General features: G+C 40.7%; 1 protein-coding gene across 4 annotated transcripts in view; it reads right to left on the reverse strand.

Moving 5' to 3' along the window:
- The window catches only part of Itsn2 (intersectin 2), a 113,120-nt gene that overhangs the window by 26,279 nt on the left and 66,894 nt on the right, over positions 1-19,947 (reverse strand). For 3 of the 4 annotated variants that reach the window (XM_075955454.1, XM_075955455.1, XM_075955453.1), the window contains 6 exons: positions 18,856-18,920; positions 16,710-16,876; positions 13,507-13,552; positions 13,304-13,425; positions 11,644-11,740; positions 11,058-11,249 (listed from right to left, as the gene is read on the reverse strand). In XM_075955454.1, coding sequence (XP_075811569.1) covers positions 11,058-11,249; positions 11,644-11,740; positions 13,304-13,425; positions 13,507-13,552; positions 16,710-16,876; positions 18,856-18,920 — 689 coding nt within the window. Of the gene's footprint in view, positions 1-5,012; positions 8,140-11,057; positions 11,250-11,643; positions 11,741-13,303; positions 13,426-13,506; positions 13,553-16,709; positions 16,877-18,855; positions 18,921-19,947 lie in introns of those variants that run through there. The other variant, XM_075955456.1, reaches the window with a different exon arrangement.

Consider the following 19,947-nt stretch of genomic DNA (forward strand, 5'->3'; position numbering starts at 1 on the left):
TAAGACAAAGAGAACTTTTTTCTCTGTGTGTACTTACATGTGTGGCTTGTGAATGCATGTTCACATGTATGGCTGCATGTATGTGTGTGTGTGAGGAAGTATGGGGGGCCAGAGGTTGCTGATGGGTACCTTCCTTGACTTACTGAGGTGGAGCCTTTGCTGAACCTGGTGCCTGCAGATTTTAGTCTAGCAAGCCAGACTGATCCAGGGAAATCCCTGTCTCTGCCTCCTGAGTGCTTGGATTGCAGTTCTTACGTGGTGCTGGGGATCTGATCTGTGGTCCTCACACCCGGACATCTCCACAAAGACCAAGGCACTGGCTCTGTCCTTGGCAGTTACTTCTGGCTAGGATCTATGCGCTTCCTACCCTACACGGACTGAAGTGATATGCTCTTTAGATTCAGACTTCAGGCAAGAGAATGGGCTCCTTCCTTGCACCTAATCCAGAAGTTTCAATTCTGACAATATGTAACCTACCTCTGACTAATGTAACTGAACCTTCTTGAATAGAGGACAGAGATTGTGTAGTTGGGTGGCAGAGAAGGACTTCAGAGCTACCAGGTTTCTTACGTTGGAAGGAGAGGCAATGGTAAGCAGTGTCTACACGGCATTCACTGGGTACCAGGGGTAGACTGTACACCTGACCTGGTGTGACCCTGAACTGATTCTGGAGGAAAAAGGACTTAGAATACTCAGAATATCAAACATCCCCAGGCACTGCAAACAAAACCAACATGACCTTTACTTCCCTTGAGCCCTGTGTGTCTTAGTGACATAATGGGCCCTTTATGCACCCTCTACCCTGGTACACAATTAGAACCTTGTAGCTACTTGCTGCAGCACTTTGCACCAGTACTCAGTCACCCAGCACTGCCCTGGGCAGAGGGCTTCATAAACCTATCCTTCCTTAGTATCACAAGCTGCCTACACACTTCTCACCTCCCCATGGAATATTCTTACAGTTCTATTTCCAGCGTCCACTATTCCGTGACTGGAGAGCACCCTACAGTGCTGGCTCTAGGAGACACTTGTTCTTCAGCATCTCCGTGGCTGACAGATAAGCATTGGTGGCACTCAGGTCCCAGGGGCCGGCTCTTCCAGGGCCAACCAGGATTCACCCAAAGCTGTTCTTTTGACCACCTCATCTCACCTCGCCTTGGATTAACTGGTGATTGCTCTACGTTTCTGGTTTGGAGGAATAGCAAGCCCTGGTTAAGGAAAAGCAGGAACATAAATTCCAGAGTCAGGATGGATTTGAGCTTCAATCTGTCAACCCCAAATGCCAGGTTAACTGTGTGCTGCACAGAACATGTTCAACATGTCAGCTATTGTTTCTAGAAATGACTATGCGGTGAACTAGTGCTTCCAGAATGCTAAACATATGATGTGGCTCTCATCCTCAGTGACAGACCAGGTGTGGACTCCCAGGGCAGCTTCATTATGCTTTGAAGTGAACACTGAGTGATGGGTGCCTTTTGACAATAGCATCACGTCTTGTAAGAACATTTCATGATTCCTTGTTCTTGTTTAAGGCAAAAAAAAAAAGTGGTTCAAAAATTAATTCTAAAGTTGATGTGGAGAGGTGAGACTTAGCACAGCCACCACAGTAAGGAAGAAGACAAGAGACTCGGCACTGACCTGCAGGAACCAAGACAGCATGGTACAAGCAAGAGAACAGACAGATGAACTGACCATGAGACCCAAGAAAACCCAGAAATCGACTCAGGAAACAGCTAACTGATCTTTGCCAGAGGAGCACAGGCAATAACAGAGAACATAATCTCAATAGATGGCTCTGGAACATGTGACAGCCACAGGTGTGAGATAGACTACAGACAGGTCTGTTCCTCATCAGAGTTAACCCGGAACACACCGTGCACAAGTCCCAAATGTGAGCCACAAAAGGTCCAAGTCCCAGGAGAGAGAACACCTACGTGACCTTGGGTTCCGAAATGACGTAATATATGACACAAAAGACATAATCCACAAAAATTAATAAACTGGACCTCACTAAAATTTAATTTTTTTGTTTTATAAAAGACAGGGTTAAGAGGAAAAAAAGACAACTCACAAACTGGGAAAAAAATATTTATAAAACTTACATCAGACCCAGGACTGTAATTCAAAGTGTACAACTAACTCAACAATAGACAAAAACACCTGACTTAAAGAATGGGCCATAAGGCTGGGCAGTGACAGTGCAGGTCTTTAATCCCAGCACTCAGGATTCAGAGGCAGATGGATCTCTATAAGTTCAAGGCCAGCCTGATCTACAAAGCGACTTCCAGGACAGCCAGAGCTACATTGAGATACTCTGTCTTGAAAAAAAAAAAAGGAATGGCCCATAGGCCTTAACACTTCACCAAAGAGAGGCTATAGCCAGGACTCGATAGCACACCTTTAATCCTGGCAATTGGGAACTCTGTGAGTTCAAGGCCTGTCAGGGCTACTTAGTGAGATCCTGCCTTGAAAAGGGGTGCTGTATGCCATCTAACTTCAGGGAAATGCATATTAAAACAAGATACCAACACACGCATTAGCTTGGCCGGAAGTCACAATATAATAGCAAATGCTGGCACAACAAAAGCTCCTTCATTGCTGGGGGAGATGCATAGCACTGTGACTTTGGAACAGTGTGCTTGTTACAAGACAACATGCTACATGATCTGGAAACCGAAAACACGGCATAGCCAAACAATACAATTTTAACTTGGCTATAAAAAGGAAAAATGCATCAATACATACTACAACATAGATGTTATACGAAGTAAGCCAGTCACACACACACATACACACACACACACACACAAAAACAAAAAACAAAACAAAAAACCCATGTTTGTCCAGAACAGGCAAACAGATGAAGACAGAAAGTGGTTTAGTGGTTTCCTGGGGCTAGGGACTGTGTAGGTGGTATGTCCAGAAGTGTGTGTGTGTGTGTGTGTGCGTGCGCACACGCATGTAGTTACAGGAAGGTAGGAGAGAGACAATTTAAAAGTTTTTTCTCCTGAGGTGATGAAAGTATTTTCTAATTGATTATAGCAATGTCTGCCTGACTGTAACCACACTAAACCACTGAGCTGTGCACTGTACAGACGTGTATGAATTACACCTCAGTCAGATGGCAACTCTGTGCAGCTTTCTCTTTTTGGATGCTATTGCTACAGGCTCTAGCTGTCTTCTTCCATCCTTGCCTCTTCTCTGTGTGTATTTTTCCTCTCTTTACTGGCACGAGCAATGTGTCCCACCAGACCTAACAGCTCTAAAGGCAGTGGAAGCATCAGCATGGGATTCACAGCATGGACTCAGAAGCCAGATCTCTAAGACACTAAGCCAACTTGTCCCTAATTGTGACTGGAGCCCTTTTTTGTTTTCCCATCTGTAAAAATGAAAGAATGAGTTACTTTGTTCATGGATCTTAGAAAAGTATCTGATGAGTCCTCCTTTTTTTTTTTTTTTTTTTTTTTTTTTTTTACCAGTCCCGCAATGGCCCAGGCAGAATTCCCATCTAATAAAACCTGCTGCCTGCCATGGGACCTCTCACTCCTCAGTCCTTAGCTGAGGATCTCATATAAGTCTGAGCCTCTCTCTAGGGAGCCTCAACTACTTCTGGTGTTCTGGCGCTGCCCAGTCCACAGTGGTGCCCATTCCCAGCCGATGCCTATCCAATGCTGGGCATCTAGATTGTATCTTTTGTATCTGGACAGCCCATAGGTGTCCTTCCTTCCCCCAGCTCTGGGTCCACACACGGCACAGGTACCCTGTTACACCATTCTGCCACTCGGAATACAAACCTGGGACTAGCTGAGAGTCTCCTCTCACGTTTCATCAACGCCTAACTTCTACCAGTTTCCCCTCAGAGCTTTACACATTTTCTTCACCTCTGCTCAATACCAGAATCTGGAAAACATCCCATGCTCAGGCTACGCCAGGACTCAGAAGTTCTTTAGAGCATTTTTTGTCATCCCACAGAGTCAACCTAGAGAGTTGTAGCAGCCGACCATCTCCAGAGCCTCTACTCTCACGGCTGGCTTCACAGTCCCACCCCTGCAAAGCTGAGTGCTTGTGACCACACCTGCCTCCAGTAGGCTTACTCCTACTTATCTCATGGGTCTGCCAGCTGCTGCCCCCACCTAGCAAGTCTTCCCTGCCCACCATTCTAAGGTCCAGTAGGTATTTCTCCTCTTCTCTCCTCGAAATGCAGGGGAAAACATCTGCCACTGTGCTCAGACTCTTAAATTATGTGCTTCTGCCCTCACCCCATGACAGTGCCACGCTACGACATCCTCACTCTCATTTACTATCACCTGCACCTGGTATTCTGCTTGACCTCATGCCAATAAATACTCTACACATATTAGCAGGACAGCTTTGCAGAGAAAGGATTTGGAAAAGATGGTGTTTATGCTAAATTACATTTGGATACATTATTTTTATTTTCATCAACTTGGTTACCAAATGTAGTTCTCCGCTATAGAGGTCCAGTACATGAGAAACTGCTGACGTTTCTTTATTGGCCTCCTATTTACACTAAAATGTCTCCTAAGATTCTTTCAATAGTTTAAAAAAATTGTGGGGAAAAAACTATAAATAAAATATTCTGCCAGGTATGGTGATGCATGCCTTTAATCCCAGCACTTGGAAGGTAGAGGCAAGTGAACTTCTGTGAGTTCGAGGCCAGCCTGGTTTATAAAGTGAGTTCCAAGACAGCCAGGGATATACAGAGAATCCCTGTCTCAAAAAAAAGAGAAAAAACAAAAAAAAGAAAGAAATATTCCTATTATCCTTGATTATACTATCTTACTTCTCTATGTAACAGCATAATAAAATAAAAGTATCTTTTGCTTTTGAGATATGTATGATTATCTCAAATTATATAAATCTTGATCATTGATCTGTACCCTGAGATTAAATTAAAAGAGGAATTCCAAAGACATTAAATCACACTTATATCTAAGCAATTAAAATAAGCTTTAAAAGGATACTTCAAAAGAAATACACAATACAAGTAATGGAGTTTGTGTTCTTTTAATAAACACACTTGCATAGTTATATTACAATTGTGTAAAAATAAAAACAGATTATTTCATGCCAAGCGTGCCCAGCATTTGCACAATCTCAATACCTTTAATACTATAGTTTTCAAGACACACAAAATAAAAATTTAAGGCAAATACATCACTTTGCAACAATTTAATAATTTATTACATTACAGTAGCGTCACAGCAGCATGTAAGAATGCCACCCTAGGCAAAGGGTCTCAGTGCTCCCACCAGCTATTTACAGGAATTCATAACTTGGTAAACTCATTCTAAGAAAACTTGGCAGATAAAGCTTTGGCCTAGACTTCATTTCTTTCTTGCATTTCCTTACACCCATCTCTTTCTTTTGAGCTCTAGCTCCATATTGTATTTTAAAACAGTTACCGTTTTAAGTGTTGCATTATTTCAAAATAGTCAAAGATTCAGAGAAAATATATAATCGATAGGATAATTTTTAGTTTTCGATTTTCTAAAATAACAGTTTTGGCTGTAGCCTTTTTCCCCCTCGCACTGCTGTCAAGTTCAAGCACATATTTTAGAAGTGCCTGCCACACAGTGTGACCTTAACCAGGCATTTCCTGCAAGTTTCAACTGATTGGTTCCATTGTATTCCAATTTTTAAATTATGCCTCCAATAAGCTCTTTCCTTTTAAGCAACAGAAAGCTGCCTTACAGCAAATCAGGAAGAGAGCAAACACATGACTGATAAGGTATTGCAACAGATTGCATGCACTTATAAGAGCGATTTAAATGATTATACATCATACAATTTCCTTCCTTACAGCTTCCTATCAAACACATGACAATATACCCACCCAGGTAGTATCTGGTTAACACAGCAAATTTATTTTCTAGACTGACATTTACTTTGATGATGGGCCAGTGTGTGACTTAATCCACAGGTATCTGATGAACATATTATTTTGAGATTGATCATAGATGCTGAGTTTAACCTAAGTGCCATTTCTAGTAGTCTACTCTTAGTGATGGAGAAATCAAGTGATTTGACCTATAAAAATACTTTTGGAAAGATTTATCAGTATAGTAGAAAGCCTAAAATAAAAAATATAACAGAAAAAAGGGCTTTATGGAACAATGCAGATAATTAGCAGCGCTTGAATTTCTGACCTTGGCTTATACAGCAGCTGTCCACACACTGAATTCAAGGATGTAAAGACAGAATGTTGAGGAGATAAAAAGCAAGTTCGGGTAATCTATATACTGTGGAAAAGTCAGTTTGGAATCAGTCTTTGCACTGTTTCTTAGTGACTGCAGGCAATTCTCTTACCCATCTATAAATAGATACTATTGCTTTCCTATGAATGTCATTTAAAATACTGTTATGATGGCAAATGCTAAAATGGAGGTGGTTTAAGAACTTTAGCAGAGATCTCCACCCCTGGGAGCACACACACATATCTCCCAACATTGCAATAATGGGAAGTTTTCCAAACCAGATATTGGAGCTTTGTAAAGTTGTAACTAAACTGTCGGTTCTTTCATGATTTAGGTAATGTACAATTGCAGTATTTCATTCATAATATATAGGCACATTAACATAAATATTGCACAAAATATGCCTTTAAATGAAAGTCAGAGGTATAAAAGCATGTTTCATTTTCTCAAAGAACTCTATGAGGAATAAGACTCTGTGATTGTATATACATTTATCTGACATTTCTCAAACAGTAGATTGCACTGCAATTTGTAAACATTTTAAAATGCATAAACTGCTCATTGATTTTCAAATACGGTTTAATACTGTATTAGAATTCTTTTTCTAATTTCAGCTAAGTGCTCTCATACATACTAGTTTATAATAATGTCTATTTTGTTAGAGTGCTTTCCATTCAAGGAAAGAGGTAAAATCTTACGTCAAAGGAGCCAGTGTGGGAGAAGAATATTAGCCAGGAAAGTATGGATAGCAACATCAATATGCTAGTCTCAAAGAAGCCTCATGGGCATAGAGGAATGCCAGCTCTCACGTGCCCTTACCATTATGGGTCCTTGGTTAGAGCTTTCAAGCCTGCTTCAGGTCTGGCACAACCTCTTCAAGGATTCCTTATGATTTTTACTAAATGCATTATGAATGCCAACAGTGCCATTTTCTATACTAGGGTAAGTAGTCACCTGACTACAAGACATAACATAAATTCTACTTTAGAATATATTCAGTTATAAGTGCTCTAAGCTAGGGGAAGTTTCTCACCCACAGTCAATGATGGACACTTTCCATTCTTGAAAGCAATTGGTGTTTATGTCATCAATAAAGCAGTAACTGTGCTGGAGCACAGATCTGCATTCGAGAGCACCTGAGACCCTAAAGGAGCTGCCCGAGTCCTCCACACATCCTTGGGCAGTGGAGACAAACCAGACATACACTGCTCTGCACACAATGGCCAGAGCACACCACTTTCATCTTCTGTGGGACAAGGGAAGTTCCTCCAATGTTATTGCTCCTACTCAGATTACACAGAAACATACAAAAGGCTATTTCCATTCTTGGCTTTCAAACAAACCTGACTACTGGTACTTAGAATGGCATATTAGAAAGTAATAAACAGTGATTATTTGAGGGCAAATCACAGATTGAGCCAATCATGGCCTCTTGTGATTAGGATTATATCAAATATAATAGCAGAACATAAGCAAACATCACCTGAATTCCATAATGAATATACAATTTGCAACAGCATTGGAAAAGCATGGCAGCCCATTCCAAACCAGATAGAACAGTTTGTGCAAATAGTGGGTCTTTGTGTGTTTGCACTCCCACCATGTAAGGGCAAACTGAATATGCATGCTAATGACCTACAATTGCCAAATTAAAAAAGGAAGAAAAATGCTAAAGGATGCCAGAGTGAACAGCAGGGAAAGCCACACAAAGACCCACTATCCTTGAAATTGTTACAAATAAATTTTAACTGTAAATTAGAAACACAAATAAATAATCACAAGTGGCTCTAACATTCAAGCGAAGTAAACGAATTGTGTAGGAGATATTTGATCAGGGCTGCCTGCCCTGCCTCCACGCTAGAGTCAAACTTGGATAGTGGGTCTCTGGGGTGCTTTCACAACTGGAAGACAACATTGGGTCCTAAAAAAAGAAAATGAGGAATAAAATGAACATAATGTAAATTAGATGGGTGAGAAAAAAATCTAATAGTCACATGCAACATCAACTAAATAAATTTGAACCACAAAAATCCTCAACCTTAAAAAGTCCCAATTGTATAGTAAAATGAAAATAGTGTTTATAAGGGCAAGAGAAACACAAATGATAGTCTGCAGTTTAACTGGCACTAATGCCTCAAGGACTCTTAATAACTGATTCACTTCTCAATATCTAAGTAGCTATAATAAGTTCTCAGATGAATTTGTGACTATAAGCACGAGGTGTTTTCTAGAACATATCCTATGGAAACCGTAGGCTTATGCCAACTTACGTTTAGCGAACTTTCATAGCTACCAATACAAGGAATCCTGGTCATTTCTAAACAGCAATTTTGGCTCTTCAGTTGCTAATAAACAGCTATTTTGAGCAAACCTAACAGACATGCTGCTGGTTCCTAGGTGGTTTAAACAGCTGTTTTATGGAAAACAGACTTTTAAGAGGGTCTATTTGGAAACTGTCCTGAGAGCTCTTTAATTTCATGATGGATGACGAACCTTTGCCATTCATTTAGGAAAGAAGCATTATTTTCAGATGTATTACTACAAAACCCCAGATATCTTGGCCCAAATCAGGGTAGCAGATAAGCTACAGAGAATAACTTTATAACAAAGAGCAATTTGAAACTATTCTATTTTGACCCAGTCCCTTGACAGTCCTATTTCCTCATCTCTAAATAGGTAAGGCGATCAAGAAAATAACTGGTACTCCCTTCCATCCCTATTTGCCTTTCTAGCAAACTGTAACTCCTTCTCCTCTGGTCCAGTCAAATGTCCTCTGAGAAGCCTTCTGCAGTGACATGCCTTCCTCCCCACAGGGACTCAGGGATCTTTCCCAGGTATGTATTTGTATAAATATTCACTATGGCAAGTGTTGCGTTTATGTTACTGCTCCCAGCTGAAGTCCAAAGCTACCTAGAGCAAGTGTTGTCACTGACTATTGGGATTCTCAGTATGCGGTGGGCAGCTATGAGATGAATACACTTTTTCTTCTTCTTCTTTTTTTGGTTTTTTGAGACAGGGTTTCTCTGTGGTTTAGGAGCCTGTCCTAGAACTAGCTCTTGTAGACCAGGCTGGCCTCAACTCACAGAGATCTACCTGCCTCTGCCTCCCAGGTGCTGGGATTAAAGGTGTGCGCTACCACTGCCCGGTTATGAATACATTTCTTTACTGAAGCAAATGACAACTTCATTTCTTTAAAATTGTGTAGACAATAATAAATGAAAGATTTCCCTTATATTTGTTCAAAGATTATAGTTTCCTTATATTATTTCAAGGAGGGCATGAAGTCAGTCGCCTTGTGGAGCTGTGCTAACACAGCAGCCTGGTGTAGGAGGTCCTACTGTTTATGTATTGCTTTCAATGGTTAATCAAAAAGAAACTGCTTGGCCTGATAGGGCAGAACTTAGGTAGGTGGAGAAGACAGAACTGAATTCTGGGAGGAAGAGAGCAGAGTCAGAGAGAGCCGCCATGGAGCTGTCAGATCAGACATGCTGAATCTTTCCCTGTAAGCCATGACCTCGTGGTGATAAACAGATTATTAGAAATGGGTTAAATCAAGATGTGAGAGTTAGCCAGTAAGAGGCTAGAGCTAATGGGCCAGGCAGTAATTTAATTAATACAATTTCTGTGTGATGATTTCAGGTGTAAGCTAGTCGGGGAGCCGGGACAAACAGTGGGCCCCCGCTCTCCTTGCAACAGCAGCCTCTTGCTACAACAGCTGATTTTAAACTGGATTCCAGTTTATGATCCTTCTGAGTGCTGGGATGCTACCAGTGTATCATGCCTGGCTTCAAAGTTACATGTGCAATCTGATATGTGTCCTTGGTTAACCAATTCATGATTTCTGTATAATGTGTGTACCAAACAAATTTCAAATCCTGTTCTCTTAAGAATTAGAAACTGGGGACATGGATGAGGGGTGGAGCACCTGCCTATAGTTCATGAGGCTCTAGGTTCAATCAGCCCCCACTACTGCTTCTACTACTGGAAGGAGGAGAGAGAGAGGGAGAGAGAGAATTTTATTTGAGCATGGTAATACAGGCTTATAATCTAGGTACTCAGAATCAGAAACTGGAAGCAGGAGAATCAGGAATTCAAGATCATCCTCAGGCACAGAGCAAGTGTGAGACCAACCCCAGCTACATTTAGACCAGTATAGTTTTAAAAAAAAGTTCTCACAAGATAGGATATTTTTCCAGGAGGTTTTTATATTTGAGGTAGATTTCTCTGGAGTAATGGCTTCCTTTCTTTTTCTTCCTCCCACCCCTGTCTCATTTGTATGTGTTTGATGTAACTGATAAACTGATCTTGATTCATATATATTTTGTGGCATTAGACAGTTCTCTAAAGAATCACCTAGTGAGAGTTTTGCAAGTATGGAAATGGGTTAACTTTTACAAACTGGGTAGTATATAAACACATAAGAAATAAACGAGGGGATTCCAAACGAATGGCATGTGTACACTAAAAGGATACATTGGGGGATAGGAAATTACAGTACCGGCTACTTTTCATCAATCTGAGAAGGAGCACCAGATGCTGTAAAGTGGTGGCAGTGGTAAAGGGGAGATAGATGCCATCACAGCAAAGAACCCACATGGGAAATTACACACTTTTATAAAGACAAAAACTAACACTGAAGTCTGAAACTAGCAGAAAGCATTTATGACAAAGCAGGACAACTTTTGAGCTTGTGAACTGTTACCTTTTGGTTTTTCTTATTTGAAATAGTAACTATATCTTGTGTGAGCACTAATATCTGATCTGGAATAGCAATGCATGCAATACGGCATATTAATGGTTTTATATCAGGTAAGAAGTAAGTAATCTGATGTTACTCACACTGTTGACTTGGGTCTGAGTCTGTTGTCATCTTAACATAGTTTGAAGGAAAGAGACCAGTCATCCCATTGATTTCTCCTTGCCACCAGTCAGGATCATCCTTGTTCATAACATTAATCAGCTGTCCCTTGGAGAAACTCAGCTCATCTTCATTATTTGCTGCATAGTCATACATAGCAATCACCTGACACACTACAAAAAAAAGGAAAAATAATAAATTAAGCATTCCTGTAAGGATCAACCCTGTCCCTAGCGTTTAAATCATTACTAAATTCTAAAATCAGGCTAAAAATTTCCCTTACATGCTCTCTCCCTCCATCTTCTTTCCCAGTCTCACAAAAACAAAAACTAAGCAACTGCAGGTACAAATCCAAGTGAACCACTTCACGTTAATACGACGGAACGACAATTTCACATGTCAAGGAGTAACAGAGTTCTGCAGGAAGACGTTCCCAGAGGCCCGCTGCTCTGAAGCAGAGGACAGGAAAGGCAAGTTTTCCGTGTCTTCAAAGAGCTAGCTAATCTAAGACACTCTGTGCTTTAACACAGTCTGTTAGACGAAATACAGGGTGACCCACTTTCATACCAGCGTGAAAGGCAGGTGTGGTCCTCTCACTACTTGGACCCAGCAGCTTTACGTGGCTGGCAGGAAACCACCCCTTCTGTCGTTTTTTCCCTCTGGCCTATAAAATCAGCAAAAGAAACGTGTAATTAAAATATGAAATTAAAAACAACCATTGAGCTACAATTTAAAACTAAGAAAACCTAGGATTTCTATAATGACAAGTTAACCTTGCCCATATACTGGCCTTTGCACTTGACTCCTCAAGACAGAATCTATATCATCACTGGCAAGTGTCTTAGTTTACCTGCAAGGCTTGGGAACACCAAGTCTAGCACTGTGACTTATGGTGGGTGCTCCCTGTCATACTGTATCAGCTCACTCTGATGAGAGGGCTGGAGTCATGCGTTCACCATATGAACAATCAATCGTACCCAAGTGAAAAAGATCCAGTTAAAAACTCCAACACTAGGGCTCCCACAGGCTTCTCGGGCTGGCAATAACTCTGAGTTGTTACAGATTATTTCCAGGGAAAGGTCATGCTGCCCCCTGCTCTGCTGGAGAGGGACACCTGTTCCACTTTAGGAACCCCTTGTTCTAACCTATAGGCTGATTTAGTCTGTACTGTTTCATAATGACAGTGAGGACAACAGCCTCAGTGAGTACTAAGAATCTCTCTTATGAACTACCAAATTTGAGAGCAGTATTGGGGACTAGTTATGAAACCTCTGAACTCACCATTGGCCTTTTAGAACAACATTAAACAACTGGAAGATTCACTACAGTATGCATCTCAAAGCGTTCTGAAAATGACAGTCATGGAAGTCTCTAGAGATCTTCCAATTAAGAGTTCTCTGGCTATTCTGCCCAAATAACAGTTTAAAGAGATCTTCCCAGAGCCTTGCAAGTTCAACTTAACTGTTAAGGGTATAGATCACTGAAAGTACACCCTGGAGCTTCATCAATAATCAAGAAGTCATTAAAGCATATCTGGAGGGTCATGTTTCCCATTTAGTCCGTTCAAAGTGAATCAGAAGGTGGCTATTGAAGGGCTGAGTCAAGAACGTATCAAATCTGCACATCTGTTCACTGCATGCCAGAACTAAGTTATGCCTCGCCTCCCATCATTTCCATCACATGTAAACTTATATAAAAACATTATTTCTCTCATCATCTCTTAACCCTAACGTGCCTTTAGGTTAGCAAGGAAAATTAGATAAGAAAGAAAGCATGTGCCAACTGTTAACATTTTTGGGAAAAACTATGTTCATCTATGTCTGTACTGTTTCCTTGCACTGCTGTTTCCAAGGCCTAAGACTTAGGGGGTGAGCACAACAGCTGTCTACTGGGGAGTATTTTTCTCAGCACACAGCTGGGTCTTTTCTTTTGAGGGGTACAGCAAGGTCAGTGTCCCAGGCAGAGTTAACGGTATGCTTTTTCCTTTAAGAGAAGGACCTATGGCCTAGTGAGTGGTGAACTGGAAAATGATTATGTTGTTAGAGAAAATTATTCTTTAAACTGTTACTTATAGGTCTATAAACTACGTTCAAAGCAGCAGAGACTCAGGGAAATATATGTAAATGCTGACTGATCACCTCTAAGTGTTACGACTTGGGGTGACTTTTATTTTAACTGACTCTGTCTTTCTTATGAGCCTGCATTTTTACCTGGCAAAGAACATTACCTGTAGCTCTCCTTGCCACCACCCACTTGTGTTTTTCTTTAAGATTAATATTAACTGCCCTGGTGCAAGGCTGAGCTGCTCAGCACCGGAAGCGGCATATGCTGAAGTCACTTGCGCAATCTCTGAAAGGAGAAAACAGAAGTGTGGGTCCAAGACTATGGCAGGCAAACACCAGTCAGTTTTCAAGTCACTGTTCTACATACCAGGCTTTTTGTTTAATGTTCCTGACTTGCCAGCATTCCCAAAACTCTACAAGGAAAAAATACATTTTAAAAATTATTATTTTCAGCAATCCAGACAGGACAATCTAGGTTTACTAAGAATTAAAGATTTCTAGTGCCCAAGATTCTTGTTTTTTTAAATGAAGGCCAAAGTGACAATGAACTTTGTGTTAATCAAACACCTGAAGAATCCGACACTGACAAAGAGATCTGGTCTGCTGACAGAGTGTTTCATAAGCAAGTAGCTGACACTGTCACACACTTACACGACAGAAAGAGTTCATTTTACATAACTTTCCTGACATTAAACATGGCTGTCTGGAATATATTGGTTTGGTTTTGATTGCTGTGATGAAACACCATGACCAAAAGCAGCTTAGGGAGTTTATTTCATCTTACACTTCCAGATAAGAGCCCATCGCGGAGGGATGTCAAGGCGGGAACTGGGAGAGCCATGGACGGTGCTGCGTCTCATGGCCTTCTCATCCTGCGCTCCTGTACCAGGACCCAGCCCAAGGGGGCCCCAACCCACAGTGACCTGCTCCCCAATCACTAATCAAGAAAATGCTCAAAAAGTTTGTCTAGGCTGATCTGACTGGGACATTTTCTCAGTGGGGCTCCCTCTCTCAGATGACTGACTACTCAGCTCATGGGCTAGCCTATACATGAAGGGGTTTAGCATTGATGCTAAGTCTATAAACATGTATTCTGGGATATGTGGAGACATATATGAGTTTTGTTCTTATTTCCTATAAGGGACCCTGACTCACCCATAGCTCTTGCTGAATAGTAGGCAACATTTATTTATTTATTATTATATTCTCCCTAAAATGACTGAATTTAATTTAAGAATAGGGAATTCCTATCATGGGCAGCAACTATAACTTTTGTTTGGCTTTAAAGGATAAGCTGGGGATAGAATGTAGCTCAACATTTGAATGTCTGTCTGCTATTTAAGAGGTCCTTGGTTCAATCCCCAGTACTGCAAAATAACAAAAAATAAATTGAACTGATCATATTTATCATTTTTAGCAGTCCAAGTAAAAGAGGGAGGAGTAAGGAGATTTTCTTCTCCATTAGCATACACAGCAGCAGTGAGGGTCTGAAGTCAAACTAACATTGGTGAGTACACAGCAGGGCTTAACCACTGAGCCAGACCCATCCCCAATTTACCCTTGAAAGTCAAATACAAGTCACAGAACGTTTACTTCTAAATCAGATGAAGTCCTCTTAGAGAGAATACAGTCCTCAAAATCCACCCTTTCAACAATCTGACACGATACTGTCATCTACTAGCATGCTAGGCCGCATACACAGTACACCACACCACATTCACCCACAGCACACCGACCACACCACATTCACCCACAGCACACCGACCACGCCACATTCATACACAGCACACCGACCACGCCACATTCACCCACAGCACACCGACCACGCCACATTCACCCACAGCACACCGACCACGCCACATTCACACACAGCACACCGACCACGCCACATTCACACACAGCACACCATCACACTCACACACAGCACACCGACCACGCCACATTCACCCACAGCACACCGACCACGCCACATTCACACACAGCACACCGACCACGCCACATTCACACACAGCACACCATCACACTCACACACAGCACACTACCAGATTCACACACAGTACACCATCACACTCACACACAGCACACCATGCCACTGTGCTGCTCCTACCTATCATAAAGGTCGGCTGTGCCTGCTAGACCTTTCTGAAAGGGATAATATTTACAGACATTTGTCTTGCTATCATATAATAAAATGTGTCAATACAAGGAGCATCTGCATACCTCAATGAGCTACTAGTTTCTAAGTACCGGTGAACAATGGTACGATTTTTTCACACAAGTAAAGGGTCTATTAACTATGCAAAACATTTTAATATAAAATGCTTTTAATATAAAATTTGGAATTTTATATTAAAATGAAAAGAATTTTAAAATAAAGTAAATATTACTTTTATTTTAAAATTTAATATTTTATTCAACAAATAAAGGTATTTAATAAATTAATAATTATTTTATATTTAATTATTAGAATAATAAATTTAAGGAAACAAGTAAGTTTTACAATTAGTCTATTTATTAGCATTAAATAAATATTAATAAAAATTAAAAGGATTAGAATACAAAAGCATTCACTGACATGACTCTAACTACTAGAGCTACAACTAATCTAACAGTTCACCCTGCACCAGATTCTGATGTAGAAGAATTAGACTACCAAGAGACATCTGCAGATATTAAAATACTTTTTACCCTAATATCTGCATGGGGTCTTATGTTCTTCATATATTTCAACCAAAAGAGAATACCAAATGCACTGAAGCTGAGCTTAGTGACAGACACCTGTAATAGCTTCATTTGGGAGGTCCCACATACCTCCCAAGACTAGGAGTTCAAGGTCTCAGATTTGTAGCAAACATGAAGAGAGCCTGAGTTATGTAAGACCCATGTCTACCCCAATGATAAAAAGATTACTTTCAGTGTAAACCAGATTGAATATAGACACATATATGGGGTCTTTCCTCACTTACCATAAAAGCAACCATAAAAGGTTCACAGAAATAAAAATTATACCCCTCTTCTCACTGAATAGTTTTCTTGAAATTTTGAGTTATTTTTTTCACAAAAGTTTCTTATATTTTCAGATAATGAATTTAGTAATTTAAAATGAGTAAATGTTTAAGCAATTTCAGCTTTAATTTCTAATATGGTAAAGATCACTGAGGTCTGACTCACATACTTAACCCCTTTGAGGGGCTCCTGATCCTCTACAATAGCCAGAAGGGTCCACATTACAGCAGAATGGGGTGTGTGGAAGCAGCGGGAACTGCAGAATGTGGACACGTGGAGTTAGGGCTGGTGCAGACTCCTGCCAGGTGGCTCTTCTAAGTTCTGCAGACTCTGGAGCCAGTTCTTAGTGTGGGTGACCATTAGGCTCAGTTTTATCAATGGCTCATACTCTACTTACTCTGTGAATCCTGTGCCCCTTATCTTCTAACTGGAACTCCAAAATAAAACCTATGTGGTCAGAGCTACTTTGAGCAGTTTCCTTGTGATGAAAGCAGCAAGACGACAACTGTAGATCTCCATATTGGTAACAACGGAATGCTTTTATTTTAACACAAAGACCATTACCTCTTGATCTTTTGGTTTGACATAGTTGGAAGGGAAGATTCCAGTTCTCTCTCCAATACTTCCTGTCCACCACTCTCCATCTTTCTGGGTCACCAATATTTCTTCACCTTCATTGAAAGTCAAATCTCCAGGCTCTACACTTGAGTATGGATAAAGTGCAATGTACTCTGTGGGAACAAGGAAAGGCAACGGTCTGGACTTTAAGACTACAGATGTAAAAAAGAAAGTGACCTTGAGCCTTACAAACTTCAAACAAGGTCTTCAGGCAGAAAACAGAACCAAAGCAATAATTTAATAATTGTCTAGGTGAAGGCTAACAAACGTTAGGAAGTGCTTTACAGTTTTTTCAATTGCTGTTATTTTGTTAAAGAAAAGAAAGACTATTGCTTAGGCTGTAGGGACAGTGGGCTATGCTACAACAAGACTATCAATAGTCAATCTTTTGTTTGTTTTGGTTGAGAAACTATCACTATGTAGCTGTTCTTTGCTAGTTTGGAACTCACAGAGATCACCTGGCCTTACTTTCCCAGTGCTGAGATTAAAGGTGTGCCCACTTTGTCAATCTTTTTTTTTTTTTTTTTTTTGGTAACAAAGAATTATCCCAAACAACAAACATATAGTATGTCTACAAATAATGGAACCGAGGCTTACTGGGAGTGCTACTTGGTAATAATGGAGTCAAAATGATCTCTTAAACCTTTCATGTAAAATACACCCTAATCTTTGTTCTTTAATTGTTCTGTACACAGTTACGAAAACATTAAGTTCTGCTACAAGGCTCCAGCTCCTAGCATACTGCTTGGCTCCAAGCAGATTCTAGATGAATCTCTGTTACTGAATGACCTCATGGGATAGATAGGTCTGCAGTTTTATACTGTCTTTGATTCTAGTTCCTATGGTTACTACTACTTTGAAGAAACAACATCTGTGTTTTAGAAGTCTATTTATTTATTTAGGTTTTTTTTCTTTTCTTTTTTTTTTAATTGAGAAAAGGAGAAAAAAAAAACAAGTTTCCACCTCCTCCCAGCCTCCCATTTCCCTCCCCCTCCTCCCACCCTTCTCCCACTCCTCCCACCCTTCTCCCCCTCTCCCCACTCCTTTCCCCCTCCCTCTCCAGTCCAAAGAGCAGTCAGGGTTTTCTGCCCTGTGGTAAGTCCTAGGTCCTCCCCCCTCCATCCATATCTAGGAAGGTGAACATCCAAACTGGCTAGGCTCCCACAAAGCCAGCACATTACGTAGGATCAAAACCCCGTGCCATTGTCCTTTGCGTCTCATCAGCCCTCATTTGAGACAAGATTTCTCTGTAGCTTTGGAGCCTGTCCCGGAACTCACTCTGTAGACCAGGCTGGCCTCGAACTTAGAGATCCTCTGCCTCCCGAGTGCTGGGATTAAAAGTGTGAGCCACCATTGCCTGGCTAGAAGTCTTTTTATTTTTCTATTTTTATGTATATTTGTCAACACAGAATCTGGTCTTTTGTCAGAAACATACTTTGAAACCTACTTATTCTCACTCCCAGAGTCACTCTGCCTAGCTGGTTTACTACAACCACAAGGGTTACAAGGTCTAAGAAAAATCACAGTAAGGAAGAGCAGCCAAGCTCTCCTACACTCCTCTCCACACTCAGTCTGCAGTGCAGATATGGAGCCAGCCTCTCTGGGGACCTCATTCCCTAAGTTGCAAGGTCATGGTTGGCTCATTCTCTTCAGTCTGTGAGAAGCCCTTTCTCATTCCTTGCCACTGTGTTGGGATTAAAGGCACGCACCGTCACTCTTGATTAGTTTTATTTACGTGTGCGTGTGTGGTTTCTACAGAGGCCACAAAGGGCACCAGAGCTGTAGTTACAGGCAGTTGTAAGTAGTCTGATATGGGTGCTGAGAACTGAATGTAGGTCTTCTGTAAAATCAGCAAGCGCTCTTAATCACTGACCCATCATCCCAGCCCCTGTGCTGAATTTCTGTAGGCCCTACTCTAAATATGCTAAGAATTTTCAGCCATATATTTTCTGTATCTTCAATATTCATATGACGTAAGGAGAAGCAGGTTTTCTTAATTTCAAAAACATCAAAGAACTAGAAATGGAGAACAATGTATGTTCAAATAATAACTAAGCTAATTCCTGTTTAATACAAATTGTCCAGAGCTTACCTTCTCCAGCTGGATAGGCTGTGGAGGTAGGTTTCTTATTTACAGCTGCATATAATGCTTCTGGCCTAGCAAATTAAATGGAGAAATAAGACAGATTCACGCACGCAGAGGACAGAAGCAGAAGAAAGGTGAGCTGAAGACTTTAACAGGGTTAGCAGAATCTAGGGTTCCCTCAACTAAACTGCCATCTCTGTGCACACAGGAGTAGTCCTATATACCAAACCCTCCTAGACCAAGACCTGTCTAATTATAAACCACTACATTTTAAAATAACTTCAGTAAAAGATAGCTTTTGCTCTATATGGAATTTAACTAACAGAATGCACACTAGTAAGTGGACAGTGTATCGAGAACGTTATTATTTGATTAGAGTTTACTGCATCTTACAATTTAAAAATAATATTTAAAAAATCTCATAATAGGTAAATAGTAATTTTCATGTTAATACAGGAGGCTGGTTTCAAAAGTTTGGAAGAACTATCATGTTCAAGATCTAGATACCCAGGGGATACAGAGGACTCCCCTGGACCTGCAACTGAATTATGGGGTGGCACAGAGGGAACATTACTAAACCTCACAATGGGACTGCCTTGCTTAATTCTAATGTCTCCATTGGTGCAGGCTTTGCTTGCTCTTTTTTTGTGGTATGTGTTTTGTTTGTTTTGAGACAAGGTCTTCTATGTTGCCCATGCTGGTTTTTGAACTTGTAAGATCAAGAAATCCTCCTGGTTCAACTTCCTAAGTTGCTGAACCTATAAGCATGTATACCCATGCCCAGCTTTGCTGCAGGCTTTTAAGTAACATGACTTGTCTCTTAGAAAGGATCAGTAATTGAATAGAAATTTATGGGGGAAATGGCCTCTAAAACATTTAAACCTAATCTATTTTTTGTTTATGCTTTCTTCTCTGTAGTATGTTATAGAATAATACAATAATTGCTATAAAGGGTCTCTCATAGAGATGCTAGGCATGTATTGTGATTTCTATACTTCATTCATCCAAAATTTCAGTCAACCCAAGCAGCTCATTTCTACATCTGAACTAAATACTGACAAGTAGACATGCAGCACCAAAGAGCTTAATTTGTCTATG

The sequence above is a fragment of the Microtus pennsylvanicus genome, chromosome 21 (assembly GCF_037038515.1).
Source record: "Microtus pennsylvanicus isolate mMicPen1 chromosome 21, mMicPen1.hap1, whole genome shotgun sequence".
Taxonomy (NCBI): domain Eukaryota; kingdom Metazoa; phylum Chordata; class Mammalia; order Rodentia; family Cricetidae; genus Microtus; species Microtus pennsylvanicus.